This window comes from Penicillium citrinum (genome assembly GCF_028827155.1).
Source record: "Penicillium citrinum strain IBT 23319 chromosome Unknown utg000009l:1.0-4274883.0:1.0-4276374.0, whole genome shotgun sequence".
NCBI lineage: Eukaryota > Fungi > Ascomycota > Eurotiomycetes > Eurotiales > Aspergillaceae > Penicillium > Penicillium citrinum.
Genome location: NW_026622694.1, coordinates 866,715 through 894,308, shown reverse-complemented (window position 1 = coordinate 894,308; position 27,594 = coordinate 866,715). Strand labels below are relative to the sequence as shown.

At 45.4% G+C, this 27,594-nt stretch overlaps 10 protein-coding genes across 10 annotated transcripts; 5 read left to right on the top strand and 5 right to left on the bottom strand.

Annotated features, from left to right (window-relative positions):
• Positions 1-391: 391 nt before the first annotated feature.
• On the top strand, positions 392-843 carry N7469_009810 (uncharacterized protein; the record flags this gene model as incomplete). Its single annotated transcript, XM_056648715.1, is given in 3 exon segments — positions 392-448; positions 467-772; positions 817-843. 3 exon segments carry the CDS (start codon positions 392-394, stop codon positions 841-843), a joined length of 390 nt encoding a protein of 129 aa, XP_056495846.1.
• Positions 844-2,651: 1,808 nt separating this feature from the next.
• On the top strand, positions 2,652-4,800 carry N7469_009809 (uncharacterized protein; the record flags this gene model as incomplete). The annotated part of the gene is made up of 5 exons (XM_056648714.1): positions 2,652-2,938; positions 3,005-3,699; positions 3,767-3,917; positions 3,973-4,414; positions 4,471-4,800. 5 exons carry the CDS (start codon positions 2,652-2,654, stop codon positions 4,798-4,800), a joined length of 1,905 nt encoding a protein of 634 aa, XP_056495845.1.
• Positions 4,801-5,453: 653 nt separating this feature from the next.
• N7469_009808 (uncharacterized protein) lies at positions 5,454-6,427 on the bottom strand (the record flags this gene model as incomplete). Its single annotated transcript, XM_056648713.1, has 3 exons — positions 5,454-5,633; positions 5,878-6,301; positions 6,369-6,427. The coding sequence occupies 3 exons, from the start codon at positions 6,425-6,427 to the stop codon at positions 5,454-5,456; spliced, it is 663 nt and encodes a 220-aa protein (XP_056495844.1).
• Positions 6,428-7,318: 891 nt separating this feature from the next.
• N7469_009807 (uncharacterized protein) lies at positions 7,319-8,539 on the bottom strand (the record flags this gene model as incomplete). Its single annotated transcript, XM_056648712.1, has 1 exon — positions 7,319-8,539. One exon carries the CDS (start codon positions 8,537-8,539, stop codon positions 7,319-7,321), a length of 1,221 nt encoding a protein of 406 aa, XP_056495843.1.
• A 2,242-nt stretch (positions 8,540-10,781) lies between these two features.
• N7469_009806 (glycoside hydrolase family 12 protein) lies at positions 10,782-12,036 on the bottom strand (the record flags this gene model as incomplete). Its single annotated transcript, XM_056648711.1, has 4 exons — positions 10,782-11,028; positions 11,094-11,512; positions 11,581-11,636; positions 11,721-12,036. 4 exons carry the CDS (start codon positions 12,034-12,036, stop codon positions 10,782-10,784), a joined length of 1,038 nt encoding a protein of 345 aa, XP_056495842.1.
• A 1,438-nt stretch (positions 12,037-13,474) lies between these two features.
• N7469_009805 (glycosyltransferase family 2 protein) lies at positions 13,475-16,025 on the top strand (the record flags this gene model as incomplete). The annotated part of the gene is made up of 3 exons (XM_056648710.1): positions 13,475-13,792; positions 13,960-14,682; positions 14,772-16,025. The coding sequence occupies 3 exons, from the start codon at positions 13,475-13,477 to the stop codon at positions 16,023-16,025; spliced, it is 2,295 nt and encodes a 764-aa protein (XP_056495841.1).
• Positions 16,026-16,297: 272 nt separating this feature from the next.
• Positions 16,298-18,211, bottom strand: N7469_009804 (deoxyribodipyrimidine photo-lyase PHR1; the record flags this gene model as incomplete). The annotated part of the gene is given in 3 exon segments (XM_056648709.1): positions 16,298-16,743; positions 16,836-17,952; positions 17,966-18,211. 3 exon segments carry the CDS (start codon positions 18,209-18,211, stop codon positions 16,298-16,300), a joined length of 1,809 nt encoding a protein of 602 aa, XP_056495840.1.
• A 1,047-nt stretch (positions 18,212-19,258) lies between these two features.
• On the top strand, positions 19,259-20,083 carry N7469_009803 (A4/G1 family peptidase; the record flags this gene model as incomplete). Its single annotated transcript, XM_056648708.1, has 1 exon — positions 19,259-20,083. The coding sequence occupies one exon, from the start codon at positions 19,259-19,261 to the stop codon at positions 20,081-20,083; it is 825 nt and encodes a 274-aa protein (XP_056495839.1).
• A 2,716-nt stretch (positions 20,084-22,799) lies between these two features.
• N7469_009802 (MDR family MFS transporter) lies at positions 22,800-24,615 on the top strand (the record flags this gene model as incomplete). Its single annotated transcript, XM_056648707.1, has 4 exons — positions 22,800-22,883; positions 22,950-23,287; positions 23,349-23,808; positions 23,875-24,615. 4 exons carry the CDS (start codon positions 22,800-22,802, stop codon positions 24,613-24,615), a joined length of 1,623 nt encoding a protein of 540 aa, XP_056495838.1.
• Positions 24,616-24,865: 250 nt separating this feature from the next.
• Positions 24,866-27,586, bottom strand: N7469_009801 (beta-glucosidase; the record flags this gene model as incomplete). Its single annotated transcript, XM_056648706.1, has 3 exons — positions 24,866-26,446; positions 26,499-26,750; positions 26,801-27,586. The coding sequence occupies 3 exons, from the start codon at positions 27,584-27,586 to the stop codon at positions 24,866-24,868; spliced, it is 2,619 nt and encodes an 872-aa protein (XP_056495837.1).
• Between the last annotated feature and the right edge of the window lie 8 nt (positions 27,587-27,594).

The following is a 27,594-nucleotide window of genomic DNA, read 5'->3' as shown; positions in this document are numbered from 1 at the left end:
TGCTTCGGCTAGGAACCAATGATATCTATGCTAATAAAGAGTTATGTGTCCTCCACGTGCTCTACGAGGAAATAAAGTCCATCCATTGATAGGTCAGTATTCAAGACGGGGTAATAAAATACTGACGAGGAATTCTCCCGACGCGCCTTGCAAACGTGACACGCACCTTCCTCAAGCAAGTCACTTCCACCTTGCCAACTCTCACTTTCTTCTTCTTCCCTTCTCCTTCCCTTTTTCACCCCTCGAGAGATGTCATCATAAAGATTCGTTATTTAGTCACTCTTATGCTATAACTTGCCGAATTGATAAATCTCTTACACGAAAGGATCACCACGCCTCGGTGAAGAGCCTTCCGTCTTATTCTTTTACCAGGTGACTAAAGACGGCCAAGATGACACAGAAGTCAGCACAACTCTCTCTCAAGCTACTCCAGGATGACATTGATGAAGTATACAATTCTCTCTAGCCGAAAAGCCCAACCGGCACTCTCACAGACCAGGAGCTAGCTCTGGAGCTCTGGAAGGCCGAGGTCGAGGCTCAAGCATTTGCCTTGTTTGACCACGAACTTGCAGTTCGAATGTCAAAGACTGCCCGCGCTGATGCTGCCTTAATCTCATCCCTTCTGAAAGAGGAATTAGCAGCACAGGCTGATCGCCGGCTTGCCCTTTCTCTGGACGAGAACGCAACCCCCACCAATCAACTAGCTAGACCAGTGGATATTAAACCTGCTCAGCGGATGGTCGACATTGTTCTTGCCCAAAATACAGGCGCTGTATGGGAAGGCCAGCTAAGTGATTCCTTCAGAGAACAAAATAGCGACACGGACAAGAAAAGGAGAATTGAGTGTATCGTGTGCATGGAGCCAGTGATCTATTTCAACACAGTTTGTGCCCCTTGTGGTCATTACTATTGTCAGCGTTGCCTGACTCGACTTTTCCTCGCATCTGTCACGGACGAATCTCTTTTTCCAGCACGATGCTGTCAATTAGCCATCCCTCTTGCGCTCGTTAAGACGCTTCTTGGGCCATTGGCCTGCCGAAGAGTGAGACAAAGAACTGTCGAATTCAACGATTCCTCCAGAAGATATTGCTCAAAGCCAACTTGCTCGGCATACATCTTCCCAGGCCAGAGGAAGAATAATTGCGGCACATGCCAGGAATGCAATCAAAGAACATGACTCCTCTTTGCAGAAGAATTTCACCAAGGGCGCTGCGTCCAAAAGTCCGATCCAACTTTGCAGTTAGCATTGCGTGAGGGTTGAAAGCGTTGCCCTTACTGCAAACACCTCATAGAGCTCGATACAGGGTGCAATAATATCACGTAAGTTTGCTGAGCACGATCGAGTCTTCTGGCTCAAACAAACTGACATATATTCTCGATTACAAGTTGCATTTGCAGGTACGAGTTCTGTTACCTTTGTAGCAAGAAGTGGAGGACATGCAAATGCCCACTATGGGAGGAGACTCGCTTGTACCGCCGCGCAGAACGAATCGTAGCCCGAGAGAATCCTAGACTGAACAGTGATGCCGTGAGGGAGGTGGCCCATTCGCTCAGAGAGCACCATGAGTGTGGCCACAAACGCTGGAAGCGTATGACCGGAGAGCACCAATGCGAGGAATTCCGCGGTAAGCTGACAGAGTGCATCTACGGATGCCAGCATTGCAGACTACATGCCTGCAGACGCTGTCGATTCAACCCCTTTTGAGTTGATTTTGCGTCCACTGGCGTCCAATGAATGAAGGTCCAATTTCCAAGATGCCTCTCCTCCACTCCGACATAAGGCTTTATTGATCGACGTGGGTAACTCTGTACTGTCCGTTTCGATATAATATGAAATGAATAGCTGTTTCTTTGCATCATGGCTACATCAGCTTCATGATGCAGCGTTCGAGTTATGTGCTGTTTGCCATGGAGTTCGGCTAATATAGTAATCTCAGCCATTTATTGAGAAATATCCTTTCCACAATCCATGACTGTTACAGCGTATAATTTCCAAATTTGGCACTCAGTAGTTTATCGATAGTGTATTCCATCTCGCCGGGGTCGATAGAAAAGACCTGGGAACACTTAATGATGTCATAGTCCGGGGATCCGTTTTTAGTTCAGGAACAGGCACAAAGCCACGTGATTGGGCCAGACCCAATTGTCAACTTTCACAGCTTCATCCTTCAAAAAGGATCTTGGTTATTCTTGTTTGTTGTGGATCTTTTTCGATAGTCTCCCTATTGTCACCGGGAATACTCCGTACTGTACGGTCTCTACAATGCCTCGAAATAAAAATGAGATCAGAATTGACTCCACTCGCGGCTGACCGACGTGGCCCATTGCATCATAGCCTCCCCAGCTCTCTGATCTCGTGCAGCGGCTACTCGTGGTGAAGCAGATCGTTCGATTGATCGGTCGATCGAGCCTGAGCTTGAAATTGGTGATGCAGATCCCTTACTGCGCGACATGAAATACTATCCATTCGTCCAGGATGCCAGCCTAACCATGGATGGCCTTCAATAACTCATCTCGGTACAGCTGAGTTTGTGGGAATCCTACGAATCATGACAGAAGATTTACTCGGCATTCTTAAAGGCTACAGGAGCCCTGTACATTGAATTTCGCCTTTGCGAAACTGTTGAACTTTTGCGTATCGTCATTTCACCATGGAGATTCCTGATATTCCCGACAATCGCCCACACAAATCTCCGTCGGTGCTGTCGTACTCGCCTACCATTGTCCTTGATGGTGCGACAGAATATGAATTTGAAACGCGGTCCAAGGAGGGTTATCAAGATATCCGCAAGGCACAGCATTCATCTGTGCGAGGAGATACAACCCCAGATGTGCGCTCAGAAATGAACCAAGATCTCGGCACGCCAGAACCGCAAGAGAAACCAAAAGATTTCCCAGAAGAGAAAGATGCTGTCCGGGTGCCCGGTGACGATGAACGGTGAGCTAAGATCTGCAGTGGGAAAAGAACTAGTAACGCAGGAACCCGCCGCTAATTACAGCCCAGTTCGCTCCCACCGGGCTCTGGAGGGACGCACGAACTTTGCCCCGAATCATCACTCAAAACTCAGCGTCGGAATTTCACACTCAATGAGCTGCCTCTACTCCAAGCGACAAATCCCAATGACGGCTCGGAGCAGTTCAATCCAGTCAAAGAAGAAGATGGAGATACTTTCGACCTGGTTGCTCCGTACGAGGGCGACGCGGCCCCACTACACACACTCGAGCGCCAAGCGGATACAATGTTCTCGTCTGAACACATGCTGACCATCCTGAAAAATCCACGCTATTTGGCACGCTTTCGAGATTTCTTGGTTTCAGAGCGCCCAAAATCGATCCCGACATTGACATATTATCTTAATGCCTGCAAGGCACTTAATGCAATTCGATATGCCAATGCGCTTGTCCGATTGTCGGTAGATGTGCCGACAGCAGGGATCGAGCCAGCCGAACAGCCAATTGGCGCTACGACAAATGCAGCGCTTGAGGCTCGCGTTGATGATGCTCTGAATGCTTTGACAGCGGAGGAGCTACCTGCTTTTATCACGGCGACATGCATTAATATCACCAGCAAGGTTGTCGAGGAACGGGTACGAGGAACGCTGCCAGATAAGTTCCATGGAACATCAGATGCGTTGGCAGAGGTATTCTGTTTGACGGATCCGTCTCGTCCAGATAATCCGATCATATTTGCCTCAGGAGGTAAGTAACTCGCTGATTTGGGTATCACTTTTGAGAAGTATGTGTTTTCTAATCTTATTCACTGAAGAATTCCACCGCACGACGCAATATGGTATGGACTACGTACTCGGACGAAACTGCCGTTTCTTGCAAGGACCCAAGACGAATCCCAATAGTGTTCGGCGTATTCGGGAGGGTATAAAATCTGGCCGACACCATTCAGAACTGTTCCTTAATTAGTATGTCTCTTTTGGGTCTGCATTGTTTAGAAAGAAGCTAACGCATCCGAAATAGCCGCCGCGATGGCTCACCTTTTATGAATCTTCTTCAGTGCGCCCCGCTATGTGACAGCCATGGCAAGATCCGTTACTTTATCGGAGCCCAGATTGATGTTTCTGGCCTAGCCATGGAAGGTGCACAAATGGAATCACTACAAGATTTACAGAAGCAAAAAACCTTAGAAGAAGAAAATGACAAATCCCAGAAAGACGATGCTTCACATTTGAACGAGGAACCCAAGTCTGAGTTTCAAGAACTGGGAGAGTTGTTCAGTCCCCGTGAATTGCAGAATGTGCATGATTACGGCGGTAATCTGTTCCACCCCGTGTCCGACAAACTCAACCCGAAGAACAGTCGCCTGTGGTTGCAGAGTCCCGAGAGCGAGAATGAAATTCGCCTTGGAATGCCGACTTCTCCTTCTAGCACTGGAGGCTCTTTAACTGGTGTTTATAAACATGTAAGTCTGCCCACGAAAGAAAAGTGTCGCGGCCGGATTCTGATCTTCTTTTGCAGTATCTTCTTGTCAGACCATACCCATCACTTCGAATCCTCTTTACATCCCCGTCTCTTCAAATTCCCGGCATGCTTCAATCATCATTCCTCTCTCGTATCGGTGACTCAGGGCCCAAGCGTGATACTATCTTACATGCCATGATGGCCGGTCGTAGCGTTACAGCTCGGATCAAATGGGTGAACCGCTTCAGGGATCAGGGTCGGCACCGCTGGATCCATTGCACGCCTCTTTTGGCGAATAATGGAGAGGTGGGTGTTTGGATGGTCGTTGTCATTGATGATGAAGATGAGAGTCTGGTACGATGGAGTGGTAATTGGCCAAGTGCTTAGTGCCAGATAAAAGTGTGATGAATTGTTTCCTTCTTGTACAAATTCACATTTACTGTATTTACTTCAATAATATGATCACTGCATATGACCAATTTACTCTATCGAGTTTATCACTATGCTAGTAACCACCGTTAGAAGTCAACTCCATGAAGAGCTAATTAAGTATTTTAAAAGATTCGCAGTGACTCAAACAGATCATATAACCACTCGATAACCAACAATCAGGTGTTTCCCAACTAAACGCAAATATGAGAATCACTTAAAGTCCCGACGATATTCCGTCAAATGATCATATCAATCCAAATCAAGAAATCAAATTGAGGAATTCATCGAAGATATTTTTATACTTTGTTCCACCGCCAACAGCATTATCGCCTCGCTTCGGCGGGGAAATAGGAACGACTTCATCAGGATTTACATCTGGAATCGTTTTCACAAACTCCCAGTAATTATCCGAAGCAGATATGACTCTCTGGCTATCTGGAAAACTGCCAGTATACAACGATTCCCTCCACCAAGACCCACTAAGTCTCCATCTTGTACTTTCCACTGTATCCTCCCTAACTATACACTCCAGCATATACCACTTCGTATACAAGCCTGAATGAGCTACTCTTGCTTCGAGGAGTACTGCTTTATCTGTGACGGCGGTACTAGCTGTTTGAACGACTGTATCGCCTAGGTTCAGGGGGGATTAAACCCGGGACGCCAGTGCCGTTAATTAGGGTTTCTAGATCAGATGAGTAGATGCTCATTGTGTTTGCGCCGGTATCTTCTAGGAATTCCATTTTGATTCCATTGGGTGACCCTGGGACTCGGACTTCGAACCATATCTGTTTGTGGATGAGATTTAGTATTACTTTTTTTTTGATTGATTTGGATGGATATGTGTAGTACGAACCATGTGTGTTGGCCAAAGATTCCATGAGAGTACTGCTGGGATAGAAATTGATAACATCATTCGTTTAGGCTCGGGTCCTGAGAGCTATTTCAATATGTGACATATTAGTTTAGTTTAGTTTGGGATATTATTTAGAGTTGTTAATAGGTCATTGCCTAAGGAGTAAGTAGACTTACTCCTTCAACCCAAAATCCTTTACCCTCATTATGCTTCTTTTCGGGATTATATTTGCGATTCAACTCAATTAACTCTTCAATTATAAAGTCTCTTGGTTGACAGAGTTGTGTCCCTTTATACCAGTATGTGACTTTTCCATCTTGAGACCAGTCAAGTGTACGTTCTCGATAAGCCTTGATGAGGGCATTGACGTTCGAAAGTTGTTCATTCTCATCGCCGTTCTTTTCAAGAATCTTCTTCATGTCCTTTAGACTGGTGAGTCTAGTTATAACACTCATGCTAAGACCCTTTGGCTCCGACGAAATCATTTGGTCTCGGTATGCCTTTTTCTTCTCGTATTCTCGTAGTCTTATCTCGAAGAGTCGAGGAAGAATTCCATCTTCGATGCGTTCTTTATTACGGGCGATGTGAGCGTCGATGTCACTATGGAACGAAATGAGTTTTAGAGTCCTGAAGCACATTTGAATCATTTTTTATAATTGTCACGTACTCCGTATCAAGATCAAGCTCATCAGGACTCCAATTCCAGCTCTTAGGAATATCATTCATATTGGTAATAGGCGGATCTTGACGGGGCCATCTTCTATATTCTGGTTTTGGGGGTGTTTGAATAACAGAACTCGATCTACGCAAAGCGGACTGCGATAGTATAGATTTCCGACTCTGAGATGAAAGTGATAGATCTTGTGCCTCGGGTTTTACGCGGGGGAACGGTTTACTTTCGGATGTTTTAGCTTTAGATCTTGAAGGTGATGACTCTGAGGGTGATGGTTGACGCTTCCTCTTTGTATGTGGGCTTCGAATGTGACGACGAGGCATTTTGAGGGTCGTGGGATGTAGACAGTGATGGTGGATTTTCGAGTATATTTGAGGCGTGGGATAGATAGGATATAGAGGGTTACCCTGGTATGTATTACTAGAGCATGGTTATGTTACAATGTTTGGGATCAAAGAAAGTTGGATATCTTTCAGATCTAGAAATGCTGTCTTTCAAAGAAGTTATTTGTGAATGGCCTGTTTGGTTGAGCCACGCCCATTCTTCCGTTCTTTGAATAGTTGGTTCTTTCTTTTTATTTATGGTGATACGTGGGAGAGTTTGATTAATGTGAAGATCATCCGTTGATGCTGGAGAGCGAGTTGGAATCAATACGGGACTCTTTCAGCGCAGGTTTACGATGCCGGACTGAGTATCAGTCATTGATAGCATGGAACTGCTCTAGTAGAAATGGGATTCTTTGATCTTTCAACTCCATATGGAGACTATTTGGGTCACATAATTGTCAATTTGGCCTGTGTTTCTAGTTCTTTGATCAAATCCACGCTTTTGTACAGGAACTTCCTTCCGCCCCCGAATGAATACAACTAAAGGACCCGAGAAAAAAATGAATGGCGCTAGGAAGCATTGTGCAATGCTATGTACTGAAATGTATCCAAAAAAGCTCAGTAGTCATTCCCAGTAGATCCATAGAGATGCACTCCCCTTTCAAGAACCTCAATCTCATCTCCAACCTCAACAAATAAACCCTCCCCCTGCCCCTCGGCCACCTTCAAACACCAGTCTTCTGGCACACAATGCATGCCCAGATAGCCGAGCGCCGCTTTGTTGCCAGTTTCCACGGTACGATACTGAACCAAAGTCGTACTTGGCTGGGGCTTACCTTTCTTTCTGTCTAGTGGCGGGTTATCCGTATCAAAGGTTCCTTTTGCTGGATCTACGTTTGGCATTGTACATCTTGATGTTCGACAAACGACTGAAAGTGTCGGCGCCACTTGAGCTCGAGAAAGGGAAGTTTGGCTTTTTGGCAGGATGCAGTATCGTTTCCATTCTTCTTCGTCGTATGCGGGTGCGTTCTCGATCCATATATTTGCCCGGAAGCGAAGGGCGTCCATGGGTTGATTTTCTGTTGGGAGGAGGGCGGATACGGCTTGGACCGAGGATAGACTGTTTATGTTGATGGGTTGTTGGTCTGTATAACCGTGAACGGCTGGTGTCCCGATGTGTTTGAGTGGAGCGAGATTTTTATCCGTTCGGACGAGGGTATCGGGTGTGCATCTGAAAAGAGACAAGCCGTCGCCATTGGGGATTTTCAAGAATTTCTTCAATTGAGGCAAAGCTGCTGCGACAGATGGGATTTCACCCATATCTATTCCCTTCGCATCGCGAGAATGAATGTTGAATGTTTTGGGCTTTGTTTGGAAGCCTTCTATTTCGGTAGCTGTGAGACTGAGGGGGACGATGAAGGATGTTTGTGGGATAGTCGATGGATCCCATGTACGGAGCAATGTTTCAATTCGATCAGCCCATGTAGGTGTTTCTGGGTTGTCGAATCTCATAACTAGATATCCACCGGACTGGTCTTGTGTAGCGGTGTAGTTGTATTTATTTGGTAGCCACAGTTCTGTCTCGATTCTGGACATGGATGGCTTCGTGCGCTGACTGATGAATCGCCATTTCTCGCTCGACGAGTCTTCTTTTAGTGGACCCGTTGCCAGTACAAAACATCTATCGAAAAGAAACCCGGTTTTGGTGAGCAAGGCCCGATCTACCTCGATTGGTCCGCATGATTTGACTGGATGGAGATAGATTGATTTAATTCGAGGTAGTCCATCAACTTGAGTACCGGCTGGATGATCGAATTTGGGATGATATTGATCCGCCATATTTCTCGTGGTCGATCCCACTTTTTGTAAATTTTTTAATTTTCTACGCGTCGTAGTATTGTTTCCATTTTGTGCAACAATAACCAAGGCGATGCATAAGAGAAATATGATGGCTGCAATGCTGCACAGGACACGGGGATTTGCCAGGAAGCCCCATGTAGACTGAACAAGCTGGAGTATCATGCTGGTTGAATTAAAGAGCTGTTCGTCAGAAACATGGAATAGTTTCGCCGGAAGTTGGACTGAGAGTTTTGCGAAGTGGCCTAATGCAGGGCGACTGTATTGAATCAGATAAGACACACGTCCTACGTATAGCTGGACCCCATAAATAGATGAAAACGACGCTTTAAAGGCTGGCAAATTGGAATTTCCAGAATGGAATAACATAAAAGAATGATGTGCGTTGTTGAAGATGACTCAATGTCATTTTGAGTAGCCGAGCGACAGCCGATGATATCACGTGATTATCAGTGGTGGAACGCGGCCTCAGCGTCCAAATTCAATGGATTCCTTTATAAATTTGCGGCATGCACTTGACATTATTAACCTGGGTATTCTAATCCACTGAAGATATTGCGGGTGAGAGCGATGCTTTGTTGGTATCCAACGCAAAGTTAAGGAATTAAATAAATTTGATACGCCTTTGGATATGAGATGTGAGAAGTGCATATAGAAGCATAGTTTCTAGCTGTAGTGGATTACTATACTAAACTAGTAGTTTAGTATACCATCATGAAGGTAGGACAAGATAAATAAGATGGATATTACAATACTCATACATACTCCGAGTAAGATAAAAGGCGTCAGATATAAAAAAAGCTGGTATAGTTCATTCAGAAAACACCATAATTAATGCACGCTGATGAATCAGGTGGTTCATCAGCGTACATTAATTAATGTAGAGAGCAATAAATTCACCTGTGGCTGGGAGACTTGGATATTCATCTAAAGTATGCTAGAGTATTATCTGGCCTGAGAATGACAGTTTTAGTTTGTTGTAAAGTTTTACACTAGTCAGGCCGAGTCAGTGCGATGTTATAAGGGCTGACCTTTAGGGCTGATTTTCAACTACCCACGCAGCAGATCTATAAAAACAATATTAAAACTACTGTAAAGACCAGCGATGGCCACAAATGCATATCAAAAAATTCAATTCTTGAATAACACCTCCAGAAAAACCCCGATCACAATCCCTCTTCCTATAAACCACATCTCAATCCTAAGGGGCTCGTCCCTAATGCCAGACTTGGCTTCCACCCTTAAACGGAAACTGATCAGTAATCAAATCGCGACAGGGCTATTCTGACATTATGAGCACAAGGCTGTAATGTAATCCGCGTGGTTTGGGACTAGTAGGATTTTATTTTTAAGGTGACAATGTCCTTCGGGATTTGACAGGGATGACCGAGAGAAGAGTGGCCGCATTCGTGGGTTACAATATGGAAATAAGAAAGTTGTTTGGTTTCCCATTCTCCATTTTCTCTACTCCCCTTCTTTGCTTCGAAGTGAGTAAGGGTAGTAGCCTAATAGATTTGACCTGTTAGATTTTCAATTATAGTATAATTTGTATAGATGTGATTTTCACCGGTAAAAGTTGATATTGCTCCGGTGATGGGGTGGATGTGCAAGGTCAAGTGAATAATTCCGAGAAAATTATCCCATCTCCACCACTCGACCCATTATATGAATAATGCATGATTCTTTGATTATCATTGTATGTATTGTACAGTTCCTTGTTTCTTGAATAATCCCAGTTTTTTGATTTTTTGATTTCGTCTATGTATTGCCAAATGCGTCGTTCCGGCTGCGGTAAGGGGTGATACCAGCCATTCACGTCACCGAAGCAACTGCCATCACTGCATATATGGTACATTATTGTGTTCGCGGATGTTTCTAGGGGTTTGTGTATTATTGGACTGTAGAATTATAGGGAAGGAGTCCCTACATAACAATTGCTAGCCTTATGGTGGGTTGGCGATTCAATAAAGTTGTGTCAAAAGATAGTGGGAGACGGTGAAACGCCTTTGCCCCACTGAGATTCCACGATCGGCGCTAGCAAAAAAAAAAGGGTCTACAGTGTTGGTTTTTTGTTTTTTATAGTAGTTAAGTTGATTATAATGAAAAGTAAAAGCGTGGTTCAGGATCAGGTAAAAATAGAAGATAATTGGTATGCATTGTATCATCCAGTCATTAATATTGTGTAAATCAAAGAATCGCTCTATATATATACATGTTGCTATGCTTATGTCTTGATGCCGATTTCAAGGTTGGTCACTCCGAGCGTGACGTTCTTGGAGGCTGAGAAGGCTTCGGAACCGAAACCAAAGTAACCCAAGTAATCCTGGCTTGAGGGGTAGACGTCACCCTTTAATTTGTAAAGATCGGTGATCAATGGGTAAATGTCTCCGCTGAATTGTTCGACGGTTTTTTCTGCGGCCCAGGTGAGGACATTTTGATTTGTGTTCTTGTTCTTTTCGGAGTAGAGTTTGCTGTGAAGGCGTTAGTATGGAACCTGAAATAGCAAGGCTGTCGATGTGTCGATGGTTCAACTTACAAGGTTGTACCGTTAAGTTCTCGGGTTGTCACGACATTTGGATAACCATATGGTTGTGTTGCGGCGCCAAAGGTTGCGAACCAGATCATGACTTCGTATTTGGCATTTGTGCTGTTCAACGCGGTTTCCTTGTCACTGTCGAAGAACATATCGATGGCAACGTTGGTGTTGACGCTGTTGGAGGTCAATTCATCTTCGTCGGTAGTTTCGGCAATAGTGTCGCCGACGCCGTAGGTCCAGTGAACGTTGAAGTAGAGCTCTTGCATATCGTCGAGTCCGACGGGTAGGACTTTGTCGACCATGATATTGGGGAATGCGTGTACGGGATCGGTTTGGGGTCCAGGGTTCCATTTCCATGTCACGGAGAAGTCCGGGGCAGAGTATTGAGTTGGGTAGGTCATGTTGTTGAATGTGGTGACCTGTGAGTGAGTGTTAGCCAATGCCTCTAATGCAGCCGGAGAGTAGGCATAAGGCAGATTTGACTTACATTCATGCATAGTCCGCCAACCGAGGTATCTGTCACACCCCACTGGTTGGGATTGACTGAGAAGAATTAGCGACTGATTCAGAATAGAGCCAAAGAAAAGAAGAAAGCAGCTTGTATGAAGTGAGAGGAGGTAGACTCACGCGTAAAAGATTCACCATGCTTTGAAGGCGGCGAAATACCGTAAGAGAGTTGACAGTATTGATTGTTCTGAATTCCATTGTCGCTGACATCTCCAGTTGATCCTGAACCACCCGAGCCACCACCGGTACTATCTTGACCTCCTCCTCCTCCTCCAGTTCCGACACCCAAGTTCTCGTCGGGATCATTTGGGTTGGGTGCGAACAATGGGCGTTGACCGGTGGCGGCGCGATGAGCATCAATGCCGAAGAGTGTGCCTAGACAGCCCCCGATGGGTAGGGCCATCAGGCCGGCGTTGACGATCAGCGAGAGCGCCATGTGTGAAAGTGAAGGTGAAGAGGGGGTTTATGCTGAGAATGTGGTGGGAGGAATGGAAAGAAAAAAGAGGATTGAAGAAAGATCTGGGAAGTGGAAGTGTGAGATCGGAATGTGCCTAAAACGGGATGTCGGAGATGTTGCGGGAAAAATGAATAGGTAAGAATAGCAAGTTAATACTGATTTTGCCAAGAAATAAAAAATGAATAAGAAAATAAAAAAAAAAGGGAAGATAAAAAGGGAAGTAAAAAATGAAATCCGAAAAAAAGAACCAGAAAAAAAAAAGGATTATCGGGGTTGCAGTGAGGGAGAGTATCTCTCCGAGTGCAGCGGAAGTACCAAGCAATACAAAGCCACGGACTAATGCGGGTGTGCTTTGGTCTACTTTTGGCTGTGCCTGATAAGTTCTTTTTTTTCCCCTCGCAGGGTGGGTCCAAGTGGAGATCAGTGGAGACTATCAACCAGGTTTGTGTAGGCCAAATGCAGGTTGGTCATAACACCCAGCCAATCATATCCACCAATCACGAAACCCAACGGTTGGTCATTGGCGATCAGGAACCGTGGTTGATCGAGATGTGCCTGGATATAGAAAAGTGGACTGAGACAAAAGTGGGACTGGGTTTGCCCGAGGTTTGGTTGGTTCAAAATCAATTCATTCCATTTGCATTCTATTTTCGATCGGTGAAATATCTTTAGCCGGTCCAGTGAATACAGTGAGTACAGTATATTGAGGGAGTACTCACAATGGTGACGCAAGAGGACGCGAGTATAACTCTTCTGTATATAGTATATAGTATAGAGTATAGAGTATAGAGTATAGAGTATACTCGGCATATACGTACAGTCGTGATACTATTATTGTAAATGAATAATGATCAATGTACGGAGTACTCCGTACAGAGTAAGTAAACTGTACTAATACTGCGATGATCCAGACCGGAGGCAATTCATCATTGCGGGTCCGATTGGTCTAAGACTTCTCCATCGTGAAGAGATTGACGCCAATCGGATCCATCAGATTGCATAAATTACACCTCTTACATTGTACATACACACCAATAACGGAGATCCATAGACAAAGAGTAAAGATAAGCCCGCCCTAATGCATGTTCTACTATGTACTGTAGCTTGGTATCTTGGTAATCTTGGTATTAACATACATACAATACACCACCACAGCATCGAAGTGTATCTCACTTAATACTTCTTCCTTGCTTCTCTCCCGTCTTTTGCTACATCACATTCGCTTTGTTTTGCTTTCTTTTCTTCTGTACGGGCAATCTCTGTACACATCATCACTATTGCTATCTGTTGATCCTTAACTCTCTTCCCTTTCTTTCTCCTCCCTATCCATCCTTTGATCAACTTTTCTGTGACTCCGCTCGTCCCACTCCCCGCCATCGCATTACCGCAAGCGTGCGTGGTGTCGAACTCATCCACCATGAACGGCCATGCTGCTTCCCACTACCCTCCCAGCCCCTATGGTAGCCCATACCCCGAGGAAGAGGAGACTTATGAATTAACTCCTCCACAAAATTCCCGGTATCCCAACTCTTTCGATTTCCAATTCCAGGATTCCGCCCCATCACCTCGACCCATCATGCCAATCCGACCGGGTCATACTGCTACCACAAGTACTACCAACTACAGTCCCCCCGAGTATTCGTCTCCATGGCTGCAACCGACTCCGCGTTTGTCCGGTGGTCCGGATTCGTTCCCCAATACTCCCTATGACTCTCGCTCGGCCTCGCCTACTCTGGTATGTGTCGCATTCCTTCGATCAACCTTCTTTTCTTTCTTTCTTCTTGTCCTTCCATGTGGCTCGCGCGATTTGCAATGCCGCACCAGAGAGAAAAAGAAGAAAGCCTCGAGACAAAGGCAAAGTGGTTCCCAATGAAGCTAACTCAGGTCTCTGTCCTTGAACAGTATCAGAATTCACAATTAGCAAGTGCGGCATCTCTCACAAATCTCGTCGATACACCGGCCACTCCAGGTTTCGCGAAAGAATGGGTACAGACAGGTTCTGGGTCTATTGCTCGTCTCGATGATCGTGATGATGTCGATATCTGGAAGGGTTGGAAACGTTGGGTCTTCATGTTCACCCCGTTTCTCACGTTTGCTAATACCGGACTGTACCTCTTCTATCTGGGACTTCGTGTCTATTGTATCATTATGGCTCAGAATGCGGCCGGTTACAGCTTCGCGGGTGCGTGGGTCTTCGTGGCGATTGAAATTGCTGTTGCAATTCCTTCTCTGATGCACAATTGTTGGACAATGTTGGCATTGAAAAAGAGAGGTAGAGCTAAGCTTCGATTGGTTGGGAATGACTGTCCTACTGTGGATGTCTTCATCACCTGCTGCGGAGAGGATGATGAGGTTGTTCTTGATACTGTCCGTGGTGCCCTCGATCAAGACTACCCGATGGAACGATTCCGAGTCATTGTCTTGGATGATGGTAAATCGGTCACTTTGGAAGACTCCTGCAATCAAATCGCCATGACGAACCCCAATCTTTACTACATGGCCCGCGAAAAGATCCCTGGCAAGCCTCATCACTTCAAGGCTGGCAATCTGAACTACGGTCTCGACCAGGTTCACACTTTGCCCGGTGGTGCCAGTCAATTTATGGCTGCTCTTGATGCTGACATGGTAAGCACTTTAATTTTGTTCTTATTGCCCCCCCCTCCCCTCATACGAGTGTCTCTTATACGCGAATCTATACTAATGGGAGGCCTTAGATCCCCGAACAGGAATGGCTGCGCGCCGTTCTTCCCCACTTGTTGGTGGACCCTCAAATGGCCCTTGCATGCCCTCCCCAGCTTTTCTACAATACCCCTGCGTCCGATCCGCTCGCGCAGAGTCTCGACTTCTTCGTGCATGTCATTGAACCTATCAAGGATGCGATGAACGTCGCTTGGTGTACTGGTTCGGGCTATATTGTTCGTCGCGAGGCTCTGGAGGATATCGGTAACTTCCCACTGGGTTCTTTGGCGGAGGATGTTGCAACTTCCACCCTGATGCTCGGAAAGGGCTGGAAAACCGCGTATGTCCATGAACCTCTGCAGTTCGGTACTGTCCCTGAAGACTTTGGCGGTCACCTGAAGCAACGTACCCGTTGGGCCATTGGTACTGTGGATACAGCATTTAAGCTGAAGTTCTGCGCTTGGGGTGATGCGGTCAAGAAAATGACTATTGCCCAGCGCTTTTCTGGATTCCTGTATGCGACTTTGAGTTTGTATACTATCCTTCTGACTGCCTCTCTCTTCGCCATTCCCATCATTCTTCTGTGGGGTAAGCAGCTCGTGGCCTACGCAAACCAGGACCAGCTGCATTGGCTTATCTGGACTTGTTTCGCCTCAACTTTGGCCAACCGACTCTGCGAATTTGCACTCTTCATTCCGGCTGGCTACCACACTGGTCAGCGTGGATCTCGTTACCAACTCTGGATGTCACCTTACATCGCCCTTTGCATTGTTCGATCATTCATTCTTCCCAAGTGGCTCGGTGGCCAGACGCAAGCCTTCAAGCCAACCGGTTCTCTGGGATCCGAACTGAACGAGCGTGATGTCAACCTAAGGAAAAACATGTTCGTCCGTCTGCGGGTGATTCTCTTCAACTTCATGGCTTTATTCCATTTCGCTTTCGTCTACGTGACTATCATTGCGGTTGCCATTTCTACTTATCGGTGCTTCTACAAGGAGAGCGGTTTCAAGGGTATCGTCATTTGTCTGATTACCCATGCCTTCTGGCCTCCACTTACCTTCCTTTTCATCTGTACCTCATTGTGGACTCCCGTTTCATATGCAATTCACCCTCCAACTGTCCCCGATCGTGAGAATCTGTTGAACCGTGACCCTAAGACTGGCGTTGCCCATCCAACCCGGAAGAGCAAGAAGATTGCCTTTGGTGGCCAGGCTGCTTGGTTCGAGTTCCAATATGAGATTGCCACTGTTGCGACGGTGTTGATCTTTGTTTACTCTTTCTTCTTCTAGTTTTATGTATATATTGCATTTGTGAGGACTTTTTTTTGTTTTTTTGTTTTTTTTTTCTTTTCTTTTCATTTTCTTTTCATATTTTACACGGCATGTGGAGCATTTAATATTGGGATCATATATCATTGCGCTGAAATTATTCTTTGGAGGAATTCATGACGAAAACGATATGAATACGGGGCGCTTGTATATTATATATTATACACATTTATACTTCAAGATCTCGAATGAATCAAAATATTCACACTTCAACTTCTCCCAACACATGTTTACTACTGGTTTGTCTTCTGCTTCTTTTGAGGCCTCTGCCCACCCTCCTCTATTCCAAAGGCTTTCCGCCACGATTCATCCTTCACCTGCTTATCATCTCCGTGCAATCCAACATGATATGCCTTCTTCATCCCATCCAGACAAATCGTTCTTCGTTCATCAAAATCAAACATGGGCTTGGGATAGACTTGGCCATCTTCGGTCCAATCGGTCTTATCTCCAGTAACCCTGCATCCCCATTTCCGCTGATCGGCAATTGGTGCCCTCCATGGCTCGTAGATGTATTTCTTATCAAACTTTGCTAGTTCCGGACAGTATCTCCGAATGAGGTTACCTTCAGGATCCCATTTCTTACCAAATGATATGGGTGAATAGCACCGGTAGAATTGGGCGAAGAAAGCTGTACATGATAACCACATCCAGTTACCAATATTACAAGCTGTCTCATCTGATTCAGTGGGATAATGTCAGCGTGGGGTGTTCTGGGTAGATCTTATGATCAAGTCACAGGATATCGATATCCAGGGGGGAAATACTTACGATCAATCAACATTTCCTCGAAAACTTCAGCTCCTCGTTCCCAACTCACATAACAACCTCCCCTAGTCAAAAAACAAGCAACACTATGTCGACCAAGATGATGAATCCACCCTTCTTGCTTAAGTTGTCTCATTAAAGCGTCAATCCAAGGGAATCCTGTCCGCCCTTCCTTCCATCGTAAAAACCATTCCTCGGCCTTTTCCGAATCAACGTCGTACAATTTACCCCCCGACTCCCCATGTGCAATTTTCTCCGGACTTTTAGTTTGCAGGTGCCAATCGATGAAACGGACGATGGGATTCCCGTATGTTCGACAAAATGCTTCGCCGATAGCAGCCTGAGCGGCAAAGTACATATCGCGAAATAATAGTTGACCGGGTATATTAGTTGGTATAGAAGCATTGGGTTTCTTGGCTTTTTTGCGCTTTTCCATGACGTCTTGTACATCCCACCAGAATTTTCGGACTGATAATGTGCCGAAATGAAGATGTGGTGAGAGGAGTGTTGTTGATTGAGGTTCGAATGCTGCGGGGGATGTATTTGGTTTCTCGAATAAACCAATATACTCTTCGTTTTGTATATATCCATTTAACAAATCCAATGCAACGGACTCCCCTCCTCGATGTGGTGTTTCGATGTCAGAAGGGTTAATTCCAATTTCTTTAAGGGTAGGGACTCCGAAATCCTGATTCGGTCCCATGATATCAATATACTGTTTATCCTTACCAACCCGATGATCAGAATTAACATCAACCCCAGGATCAACATTCTCATGTTGTATACCCTTCAAATCCATTTTCTCAATCGGTAATGGATTGGGAATATCATTTGACCCTGGAGCATCCAGAGGTCTTTCAGGTCTTCCATCCCCAATTTTCTCAGCAGCTTTTTCAACTTGCGATATACTCATCGTAGGTTTCCCCCCATTCTTCCGAACAAGATCATCAGGATCAAATAAATTTCTCCCCATTTTAACAATAACTTCAACGCCCGCTTCCTCTGCTAATCGAATGACCTCTTCATCACGAGCACGTGCGTAGGAATCTGTATCCTTTTCGAAAACAAGATGCGTAACCCCCCCATCTTTTCCATAATTTTGGGAGAACGGTTTGCGGCGCTTCGCGAATTACCCAGAGTTTCTGCTTTGGGTTGAGACTTTTGTAGGAGTTTGAGAGATTGATTTGGCTTTCTAGCAGGAAAGACCATCTATTTGGTCCGACGCGGGATTTGTAGACGTAGTGTGGATCCCAGGTCCAGATTGGGATGAAGGTTGTTGGTTTTAGGGAGAGTGCGGAGGTTAGAGCTGGGGAGTCGTGGAGACGGAGGTCTGTTCGGTGCCAATAAAGTACTATTTTGGTTGTGGAGTTGGATTTCATGGTTGATATCGAGGTGGTGGTGGTGGTGGTGATAGCGGTGGAGAGTGGTTCAATGGTTGGCAATGGGAATTTTTGGGAGGTACTGGGTGATTTTGTGAAGGTATGGAATGGATTGGAGTATTTTCCAATCAAAGCATTGACCATTTGAAGAAAGAAAAGAATGAGAAGAAGAGGAAGAAGAGAAAGTCGAAGTTGCTGCGAACGGTTGACGTCATGAACATGACGTACTGTACTGCAGTATAAAGTCGAACAGGACTTTTCTCATTAAAATCAATCATGGGAGGAAATCGGCAAGTCTTGAATTGGATTTATTCGATCTATGGAATGAAGTATGATGGTGGTGATTTGTAGATCGACATTGTGGGCCTGTCATTGGTTCGATCTTTTGCAGATCGATTTTATACTGCAGGGTGTCTTAGCTATCCCAATCCGGTATGGCTAGGGTTAATTCATGGGACTACGACAACTTCAATGAATGTGACCTGTGGCTCTCTTCAATTAAGGTCTTGAATTCAAAAATGCGTCAAGCAATTGCATCTTTCAGAGCATGGTTCAGCGTTCCATGAATTAACAAGACCATCTTTGTTCATTCTCTCTGCTTAAGTTTAGACACTGCTACACATCAAACATGGAAGACACTGTCCCGTACGACTTCTCTCTCTCTCTTTTTTTCTCCCTCTTCTCAAAGAGAGCGAGGGGGATGGACATAGACTGACTTTAGAAATTGATCGAATATGCAAGCTGACGTGGGCGAAACCCCTGCAATGCTGTTACATCGACAATCAGTCCCATGATACTAACTAGTACTAAGATCATTCGGAGGTTATTATAGAGAAAGATTTCGTCTTTGAAGAGTTGGCATCTACTACCTGCTAGTCATATGTCACAATGGTTCTCGGTGAAGTAAGACCATAATTAGTGATATAAAGAGTCGAGTTGAGTGAGACACTCAGGTTTACTCATTTGGTCCGTTAAATTCAAGGGCTTAATTCCTGTATTTATCTAGAGCCCACTGACTTTTTCACTTTACCTCACAAACCTTGCTATATGAGGCTCTACTATACATTTCTCAGCAGCTGGCTCCTTGTGAGTGTGGCCCTCGCTAACCCTTTGATTATTCATCGCCGGGGACGGTATGAAACTCGACGACTTTCCCATCTCAATAATCACGAGAGCCATCTACCCTATACATGCGACACAGACCAGAGGCTCTTTCTCAATCGCTCTGATGAGAGATATACCTCCAATTGGGCCGGTGCAGTGCTCACAGGCACGGATTACAACTTCGTGACTGCGGAAATCACCGTTCCAACTCCAAAACCCCCTTCTCAAGGCCCCTCATTAGACGAATACTGCGCCTCTGCCTGGGTTGGTATCGATGGAGATACCTGTAGCACTGCAATCCTGCAAACTGGGATAGAATTCTGTGTAAGAGGAAATTCCATCTCGTACGATGCCTGGTTTGAATGGTATCCTGCGTATTCGCATTCATTCTCGCATCGCGATATTTCTCTATCAGCCGGGGATAGGATTAAAATGACGGTGAATGCTACATCTAAGATTTCTGGAACAGCGGTTATCGAGAATATTTCCACGGGTCAGATTGCGTCTCATGCGTTTAGTGGGCCTTTCGAGGTTCACGCTGATCTGTGCGGATATAATGCCGAGTGGATTGTTGAGGATTTTATAGAGAGTACAGTTCTTGTCCCATTTGTGGACTTTGAGCAGGTTGTTTTTTCAAAGGTTCTGGCTTCTCGGAACGGGACTCTTGGTGGGCCGGTTGGGAGTACTCTCGTTGATATTAAACAGAAGGGTGTTGTTCTTACTTCAAGCTCGGTCACCTCTGATAGTGTTATTGTGAAGCATCTGTAGCTTCAACCCATGATTTACAAGAAATAGATATATTTCAATACGCTGTAACCGGAAGACTTCATAATTTGTAGTCAATTGGTACTCGAAAAGAGCAGCGATACAAACTTCGCTGTCACTACCTAATTGTCATGGAATTCAATGAGCGCTAGAAAGCCACTATATCATGGCCATCAACTTAGATCAACATAGAAAACCCCTTCTCGAATCAACATGAGATGCAAGGCTGGGATGATCAAATCCGAATGCCAGAGCAATGAATCTGGCCAACTCAATTGATTCAATTAACAGGTTCGACTTCCACAGGCCGTAGGATCACTGGGTGTATAAGGCGCCACGTTGAAGGGCTTGTTGTTTTGAGCTTGGATACTGCAGCAATTATCTTCGTAGCTTAGACGGAATTGATATCCACTCCTGAAAAGGTATTCAATTTAGTACAGTAGATCTATATTCTATGCGTTGAAGGGGGCACTTACCCGCCGCTGACAGAACAATTAATGCTCCCTGCAGGGATCATATACTGCCCACTACTGGGATCGATGCTTTTCGCGATGCTGGTGCATTCCGGAGGATATTTACTATCCATGTAATTTGCGAGGAAAAGGTATACCGGGCGGTTGTCACTGTGAAAGAGTAAGATTTAATCCATACTTCAATACTCAAAGGTTTTTAATCTCAAATCATAGCAAGGGAAGTGCCTCACGCCTGGCTCCATTTTATCTCAGCACTGTTAAATCTAGAGGTAGAGGTTGGCCGTCAGGTCCTGGTCCCAATACAGGATCTTCGACAATTACGGCCGATGTAAAGGCTACGAAAGCAGCCAAGGTGGCGAGCGTGATCTTCATGTTGAAGGATTAGATCGTAATAAGAGTGTTTTTTTTTTAAAAAAAAAAATCAGCAGCTGAGTCCGATGCTGATTTTGAAGCGCATCATAAGGCAGTATTTATGGTTGCTACATCTTGGCCTGGTCGTCTTGCTGTGACGATAATCCTGGGATATCCTCTTCAAAGATCCAGTTGAACCTTGAAGTGTCTTCCCTCTAGTTTGTTTGGTTCTGCTGGGGTTTCGGCGACCTCGGAATCTACTGCATGATATCATGTCAAACGACAAGGAGGCACAGAGCTTGAATGCTCGAATGCTTCAAGGTAGCTATTTGGTCGTAGAGAATATCGATTATCATCACCATCAAACTCTCTTGACAAGAGAAGGTTACACAGAAACAACCTGAGGAAACACAACCCGAGGAAACTCATCCTCATTTGAAGGATCGACGTGATCGTCATGAGTATTCTCGCAAGGAATCGATGTTGATTTTCTTAATTGACGAATAGAGATATTGTCCAAACGCTGATCACAATACGATGAAATGTTTTCGTGAGGCATACTAAGTATATGTAAAGGTTACTGATTCCATTTGAATAGCTGCCACCTTCACATTTCACATGAAGAGTGACCCAGCATCTTCAGCAAGTCAGAAAGGAATACCATTGAGAAACCCAGCCTTACGAACACCTTCACGTTCTTGACTCCAGAAATCTGCGGACTGGTTTTGAATTGGACCGAGAAATTTTCATCACAACTGATTCGAGTCTCCTACAGAATTATAAGTGTTTCACCCTACGCTAACCTCGAAAAGCCAACCTTTCACCAGTGTTTTGACACAATTGGTCGTTGGGGATGTATCGATACAAATCAGCCAAACGGAGTCGGCGGGAGAGTTACTGTTATACCAAACAAGTTTCTAGGGCTCTGTTTCTCCTCGATTATGATAGGAGAGTGGAGATAATCTAATGAATTGCCGATAGAACAACCCGTCAAGCAGGATACCCTTGTAAAGAGGAGCTCCAATGACATATCAAGTAGATAGAGAGACTCATTAAAAAAAAACACCAAGCATTTCGCATTCAAAATCACGGCTGTGAAGAGACTGAAATCCAATTCGAACCATCCAATTATATCCAGATACGTCGGGTTCAATTTCTAACTTCCTACATTACTTCTACTGCTAGTAAAAATAGCATGAAGGAGATGAGTCGCCAGAAAAAAAAAAAACTACTTCAAATATGCTCTGATCAATATCCGATACTAGCCTTTACTCAAGGCTAGATCTTGGTTCTATTGATCCTTTTGCGTCACAATAACCTTATTGGACTGAGGTTAGTTGGTGGCTTTGTGAATCTGGTGTCCCCTAGTATATCCTCACAGACTGCCCAGTAGATCAGCGATGTTGAAACCCAAGGCTTGCAAAGGATCAGATCAAGCATTTTATTTCTGAGGTCTTTCTTTGGCAGCTATTTACCATTGTTCCTTGAACTCGGCGTCAATTTTATTTTCGAATTAGCAATGAGTGTACTTCGTTCCCATAGCCCAGACTTTAAAGCACCTCAGCCACAGGCAATGGCTGCTGTATATACTTGGTATGCCAGCTAAAATTTCTTTCAAAGTGAACTCAACAGCCGGAAAAACCGTCCAAGATACACTCCAGTGATGATCTCTACAGGACAATGTTTTCCTCGGAAGATCCCATCGTGGACCCACTGATATTCTCGTATTGGACGCCACGGCGGGGGTCAGAAGTTCCAAAAGATTTTCGGATCGGAGCCCATCCATCTGACTCTTCATTCTGCCCCATCTTCGAGTCTTCGAGGGTATTTTCTCTTTGTTTCATTCCCTACCAGATCCGGAAATCATCTTTATTCATTAGGGTTTTGAGGGGAACATGGCTTCGAATATGGAAATGCAAGATGCTCCCACGCCGGGTCGAGGGAAACTTCGTATTGTAGCTATTATGCTTGCACTCTCTGTAAGATTGACATTCAATGACAAGTCCTACCCCATCTATGAGACCATACTAAATACAAATTCATAGTTATCTATGTTTGTGGCTGCTCTTGATCAAACCATCGTTGCAACAGCCATTCCCACAATTGCCGCCAAGTTACACTCTGCTGCTGGTTACACTTGGATTGGTGGTGCTTATTTACTGGCTAATGCGGCTGGTGCTTGTATTTGGGCTAAACTGTCTGATATTTGGGGTCGCAAGTTGATTCTTCTTATCGCCGTTGCGTGGTTTTTTGTTAGCTCGATTATTTGTGCTACTGCTGTTAATATGCAGATGTTGATTGCTGGTCGTGCGCTGCAAGGTGTTGCTGGTGGTGGTCTTTTGCAATTAGTTATTATTGTCATCTCTGATCTATTCAGCGTTCGGTAAGGCGCAAGTTTCATTGTTGGATAATATGGCTCTGTTCCTGGCTAATATCTTTGATAGGCACCGGAGTCTTTACCTTGGGCTCATGGAGTGTATGTGGGCACTGGCTGGTGGAATCGGTCCACTCATGGGAGGTGCTTTCTCGGAATATGTAACATGGAGATGGAATTTCTGGATTAATCTTCCAGTCTCAGGTCTTGCCTTTTTTTTGCTGTTGTTCTTCCTGGATGTTCATAATCCAAAGACCAAGATGATGGATGGGATTAAAGCCATTGATTGGTTTGGAAGTTTGTCCGTCCTTGGTCTAACACTGATGTTGTTACTAGGTCTTGACTTTGGAGGTGTCACTTTTGCTTGGAGTTCTTCGCAGGTCATCTGTTTGATTGTCTTCGGAACTCTTTGCTCGCTTCTATTCATCTACAGTGAAAAACGTCTGGCAAAGTATCCTCTTATGCCTTTGGGTATTTTTAGCCGTCTGTCAAACATCGCGGCTCTGGCTGTTACTTTTGCTCATGGATTTGTAAGTCTATCTCATTCGTAGGGAAAGAAGTATGGGCGTGAGAAAACTAATATGACTGGATGACAGGTTTTCATCGCCGGTGAATATTATATTCCACTCTACCTTCAATCTGCAAAGGAGGCCTCGCCCATGCGCTCAGGTATCTTGACACTCCCAGTGGTTCTCGCAGAGGCTTTCTCTGGCATGATAACCGGGGCTGTGATCCATCGTACTGGGCGATATCTCGAATTAATCTGGCTCGGTTTAGCCCTAATGACCATCGGAACCGGTCTTTACATTAATCTTGACGTTGATTCTTCTTTAGGAGAAATCGTCGGATATCAATTCTTAAGCGGCTTTGGTGCAGGTTTCCTTTTTCAAACTCCCATCATTGCAATTCAGGCAATGGTTTCTCAAGATGAGACAGCTTCGGCCACAGCCACATTGGGATTCATTCGCAATATGGCTACTGCAACTTCAATTGTTATTGGAGGCGTGGTCTTCCAGAATAGTATGGGCCAGATGAGACCTAATCTCTTAGCTACTGGTATGCCGGAAGGTCTGGCTGAGCAGATGACCGGTGACTCTGCGGCTGCTAGTATTGAAATTATCAAGACTATCGACGATGCTGCTCAATTGCTTGCCGTTAAAGAGGCTTTTGCCTGGAGTATGAGGAATATGTGGATTCTTTATACTTGCATGTCTGGGCTCGGTTTGTTCTTCTCGGTTTTTATCTTAAAGACCACTCTGAACAAGGAGCATGTTGAAACTGTCACCGGGCTTCCCATCGAGAAGAAGCCTGTAGTTGAAGACGTACGAGACTGCTAGACGCCGAGCTAGGAGTTTGAACGATACATAAAAATATATCGAGAACGTAAATGCAATTAATATCGACAGTCCAAAATGAGAAATATGTACAGTCCAAAGAATGTAGTCGAAGCTCAGGTAGAAAACTTTTGAACGACCAAGTTTCCATAGTGTCGGAAGAGCCTTGTATAAAGGGATGTGAATAGAAGAGAAATGGATAAGAAAGGAAGAGAAAAAAAAAAGAATGTTCAAAAAAAGCCGAATCAAGATATCACTGGAAAGAGCATTTCTCACCAATAACGCAAACAATGGGTAGATCAGCAACACTTTGACCAATCCATAGCTTAACGCCCTCACCATTGACAGGCGCTTTCCAATCTTGCACCTCTACATCCCAAACGCTCAGATCCTTGCGAGTGACTTCAAGAGTAACAGTCTCAGACTGGCCTGGGGCTAACTCCTTCGTTTTCTCAAACTGACGCAATTGCAGGCTAGGCGTGTCCAGACCTAAGCTAGACGGCAGTTCAACGTAGAGCTGGGGTACGGCTTTGCCTCGTCGAGCTCCATTATTTGTGACTGTTACTTGCACAGTGAATGCAGTTTTGAAGAGCGCAGGGTTTCCACCCTCGCCACCACCAGCCCTTGATTCCGGTTGCGATGTGTTGTAACCATCTGGGTAAGGGTACTTGTCTGATGCGGAGATGGATTCTGGGTTGTCAAGGTAAGGATAAATGTAACGCCAGATGCGAGTGAAATTCGTTGAGGACCATGCGACCTCGGACGCCGCTGGAATGGAGTTGTTGTATACCGGGGTCGAGCTTTTTACGGGTCTTGTAGGGGGATAGGCGCTGTTGATCGCGATTACTTCTGAGATAGTTGGGTTGGACAACTTGAATGTTGTATAAGAAAGACCGTGGCCAAACGGGTAGCGTGTAGTGATGTTAGATTTGAGAAAGTGTCTGTAATCGATATAGAGACCTTCGGTGAACGTGTCTTGAATCTGACCAAAGGGCTGATCGTCAATGATACCCACGCTTTCAGGGTAGTCAGATTCGCTGCGCGGTATTGAATACGGCAAATGGCCGCTAGGGCTATATTCGCCAAACAAAACATCCGTGAGTGAGTTTCCAGCCTCTTGGCCAGGAAGATGAGCCATGACAACAGCCTTGACAGACTTGAGATCAATCCACTCTTCCATAAGGATGGGACCAACAGTATGCACAACAACCACGACGTTAGAAAATTTCTCCGCGGCAGCTTTGACAAGGTCATCTCCATTGTGCCAGGCGTTGAGTCCGGCTTTGGTTCGGTCTCCAGGATTACCCTCGACGGTGATGTAATTCTCTCCGGAGTCGGCATTAATAAAAACCACTGCGATGTCCTTGGAGGTTGCAGTCACGTCTTTAGGGAAAGAGTCGGTAATATAAAATTGAGCCGTCTTCGAAATGTTGGCAATGGCCTCTTGTGGTGTAATGAGATATGGGAGTCGAGCGGTTCCGCTACCCCAGCCCATAGTCAAAACGCCTTTATTACAGCCTTGGTCATTGCAAGAGTTGAGCCCGTCGGGATTACCACCTGCATCAGAGCCAAATACCTTAAGAGAGTCGTTTCTTCGTAGTGGGAGAATGCCCTGCTCGTTCTTAAGTAGCGTAACAGCCTCCCGGGCAACTGCCCGGGCAGTAATGTTATGGTCACTTTGAACATTGACAAATTGATTCACAACTCCGCTAGGCGAGAAGAGGGCCCCAGGATACAAAGGACCCTTTTCATCCTGAGTGTTGGTGGAGAAATTAGGGAGAGGATAATCTTTATCCTGGCCAAGTTTGTACCATGTAGCGACGATTCGAGTAACCTAAGTCTGTATCAGCATAGATTTGGAGATGGCTACCAGACAATGCAATTACCATGTCATTCAATCGACTGACGGGTACCGACCCATTCAAGATCGAACGGGATAGTTCTGGCCCCCACCAGCTGTCACCGAACAGAGGGACAGCGCCGTCTCCAGGCATACACATGTCCAGACCAGCGAGTGCCGATGCTACGCCACCGTAATGGCCAAGCCAATCTGTCATTACGAATCCTTGGAAGCCAAGCTCGTCCTTCAGAACACCATTGAGTAGCTTGCTGTTTTGACTGCAGGCAGAGCTATTAACCTAGAAAATGTCAGAGCCTCGTTATAGTTGAACGTACTCTTCAGACTTACATCATTGTATGCAGTCATGACCGAGCCAACACCAGCACGAACGCCCTCAGCAAAGGGCCACAGATACAATTCATGTAGAGTACGATCATCAATGTTCGAAGAGTATCCCTGAGTAATGATACTGCTCATGCGGTACATTTCCTGCTCGTTCCCAATAAAGTGTTTAAGAGCAGCAATAGCACCGGTGCTTTGCATACCCTTGATCGTTTGCGCACCCCCAATGGCCTGCAAAACAGGGTCTGCACCAAAGCCTTCCCAATTTCGACCACCCCGAGGCTTTCGTCCCAGAGCACCAACGGAGGGTCCCAGTTGAACATTCACGCCCTTCCCACGAGCCTCTTCACCAATCGCGACACCTCGGGCATACATCAACTCCTTGTTGAAAGTTGCACCCGTCGTGATTCCTGGCGGAAATGCAGTATTGTGGTCCGAATTTCGAATCCCTAGAGGGGAATCCTGGAGGCAGATATTCGGGATCCCGAATCGAGGAGCGCTCCCTGTTTGTCCTACACAGGGTCCCATAAAGAAGCCGGTACCAGTCGTCAAGTTGACTTTCTCGGCAAGTGTCATATTACTGACTACCTGATATGCCTTTTCATAGGCCTCAGCCCAGTCGGACACCCATCCGCCGTGCGGAGTGGGATAATACGCCGGCGAGTTATAACCTTCCGGCGCATCGTCACGTTGCTCGAGATTTATCGTCCCAGGAGCGGCTTCGGGTACTGGGGATGCTATCACAATCTGGGGCAGAAGTAAGCCCAATGCGAGACGCGTCCAGGTAGTCATGGTGTCCC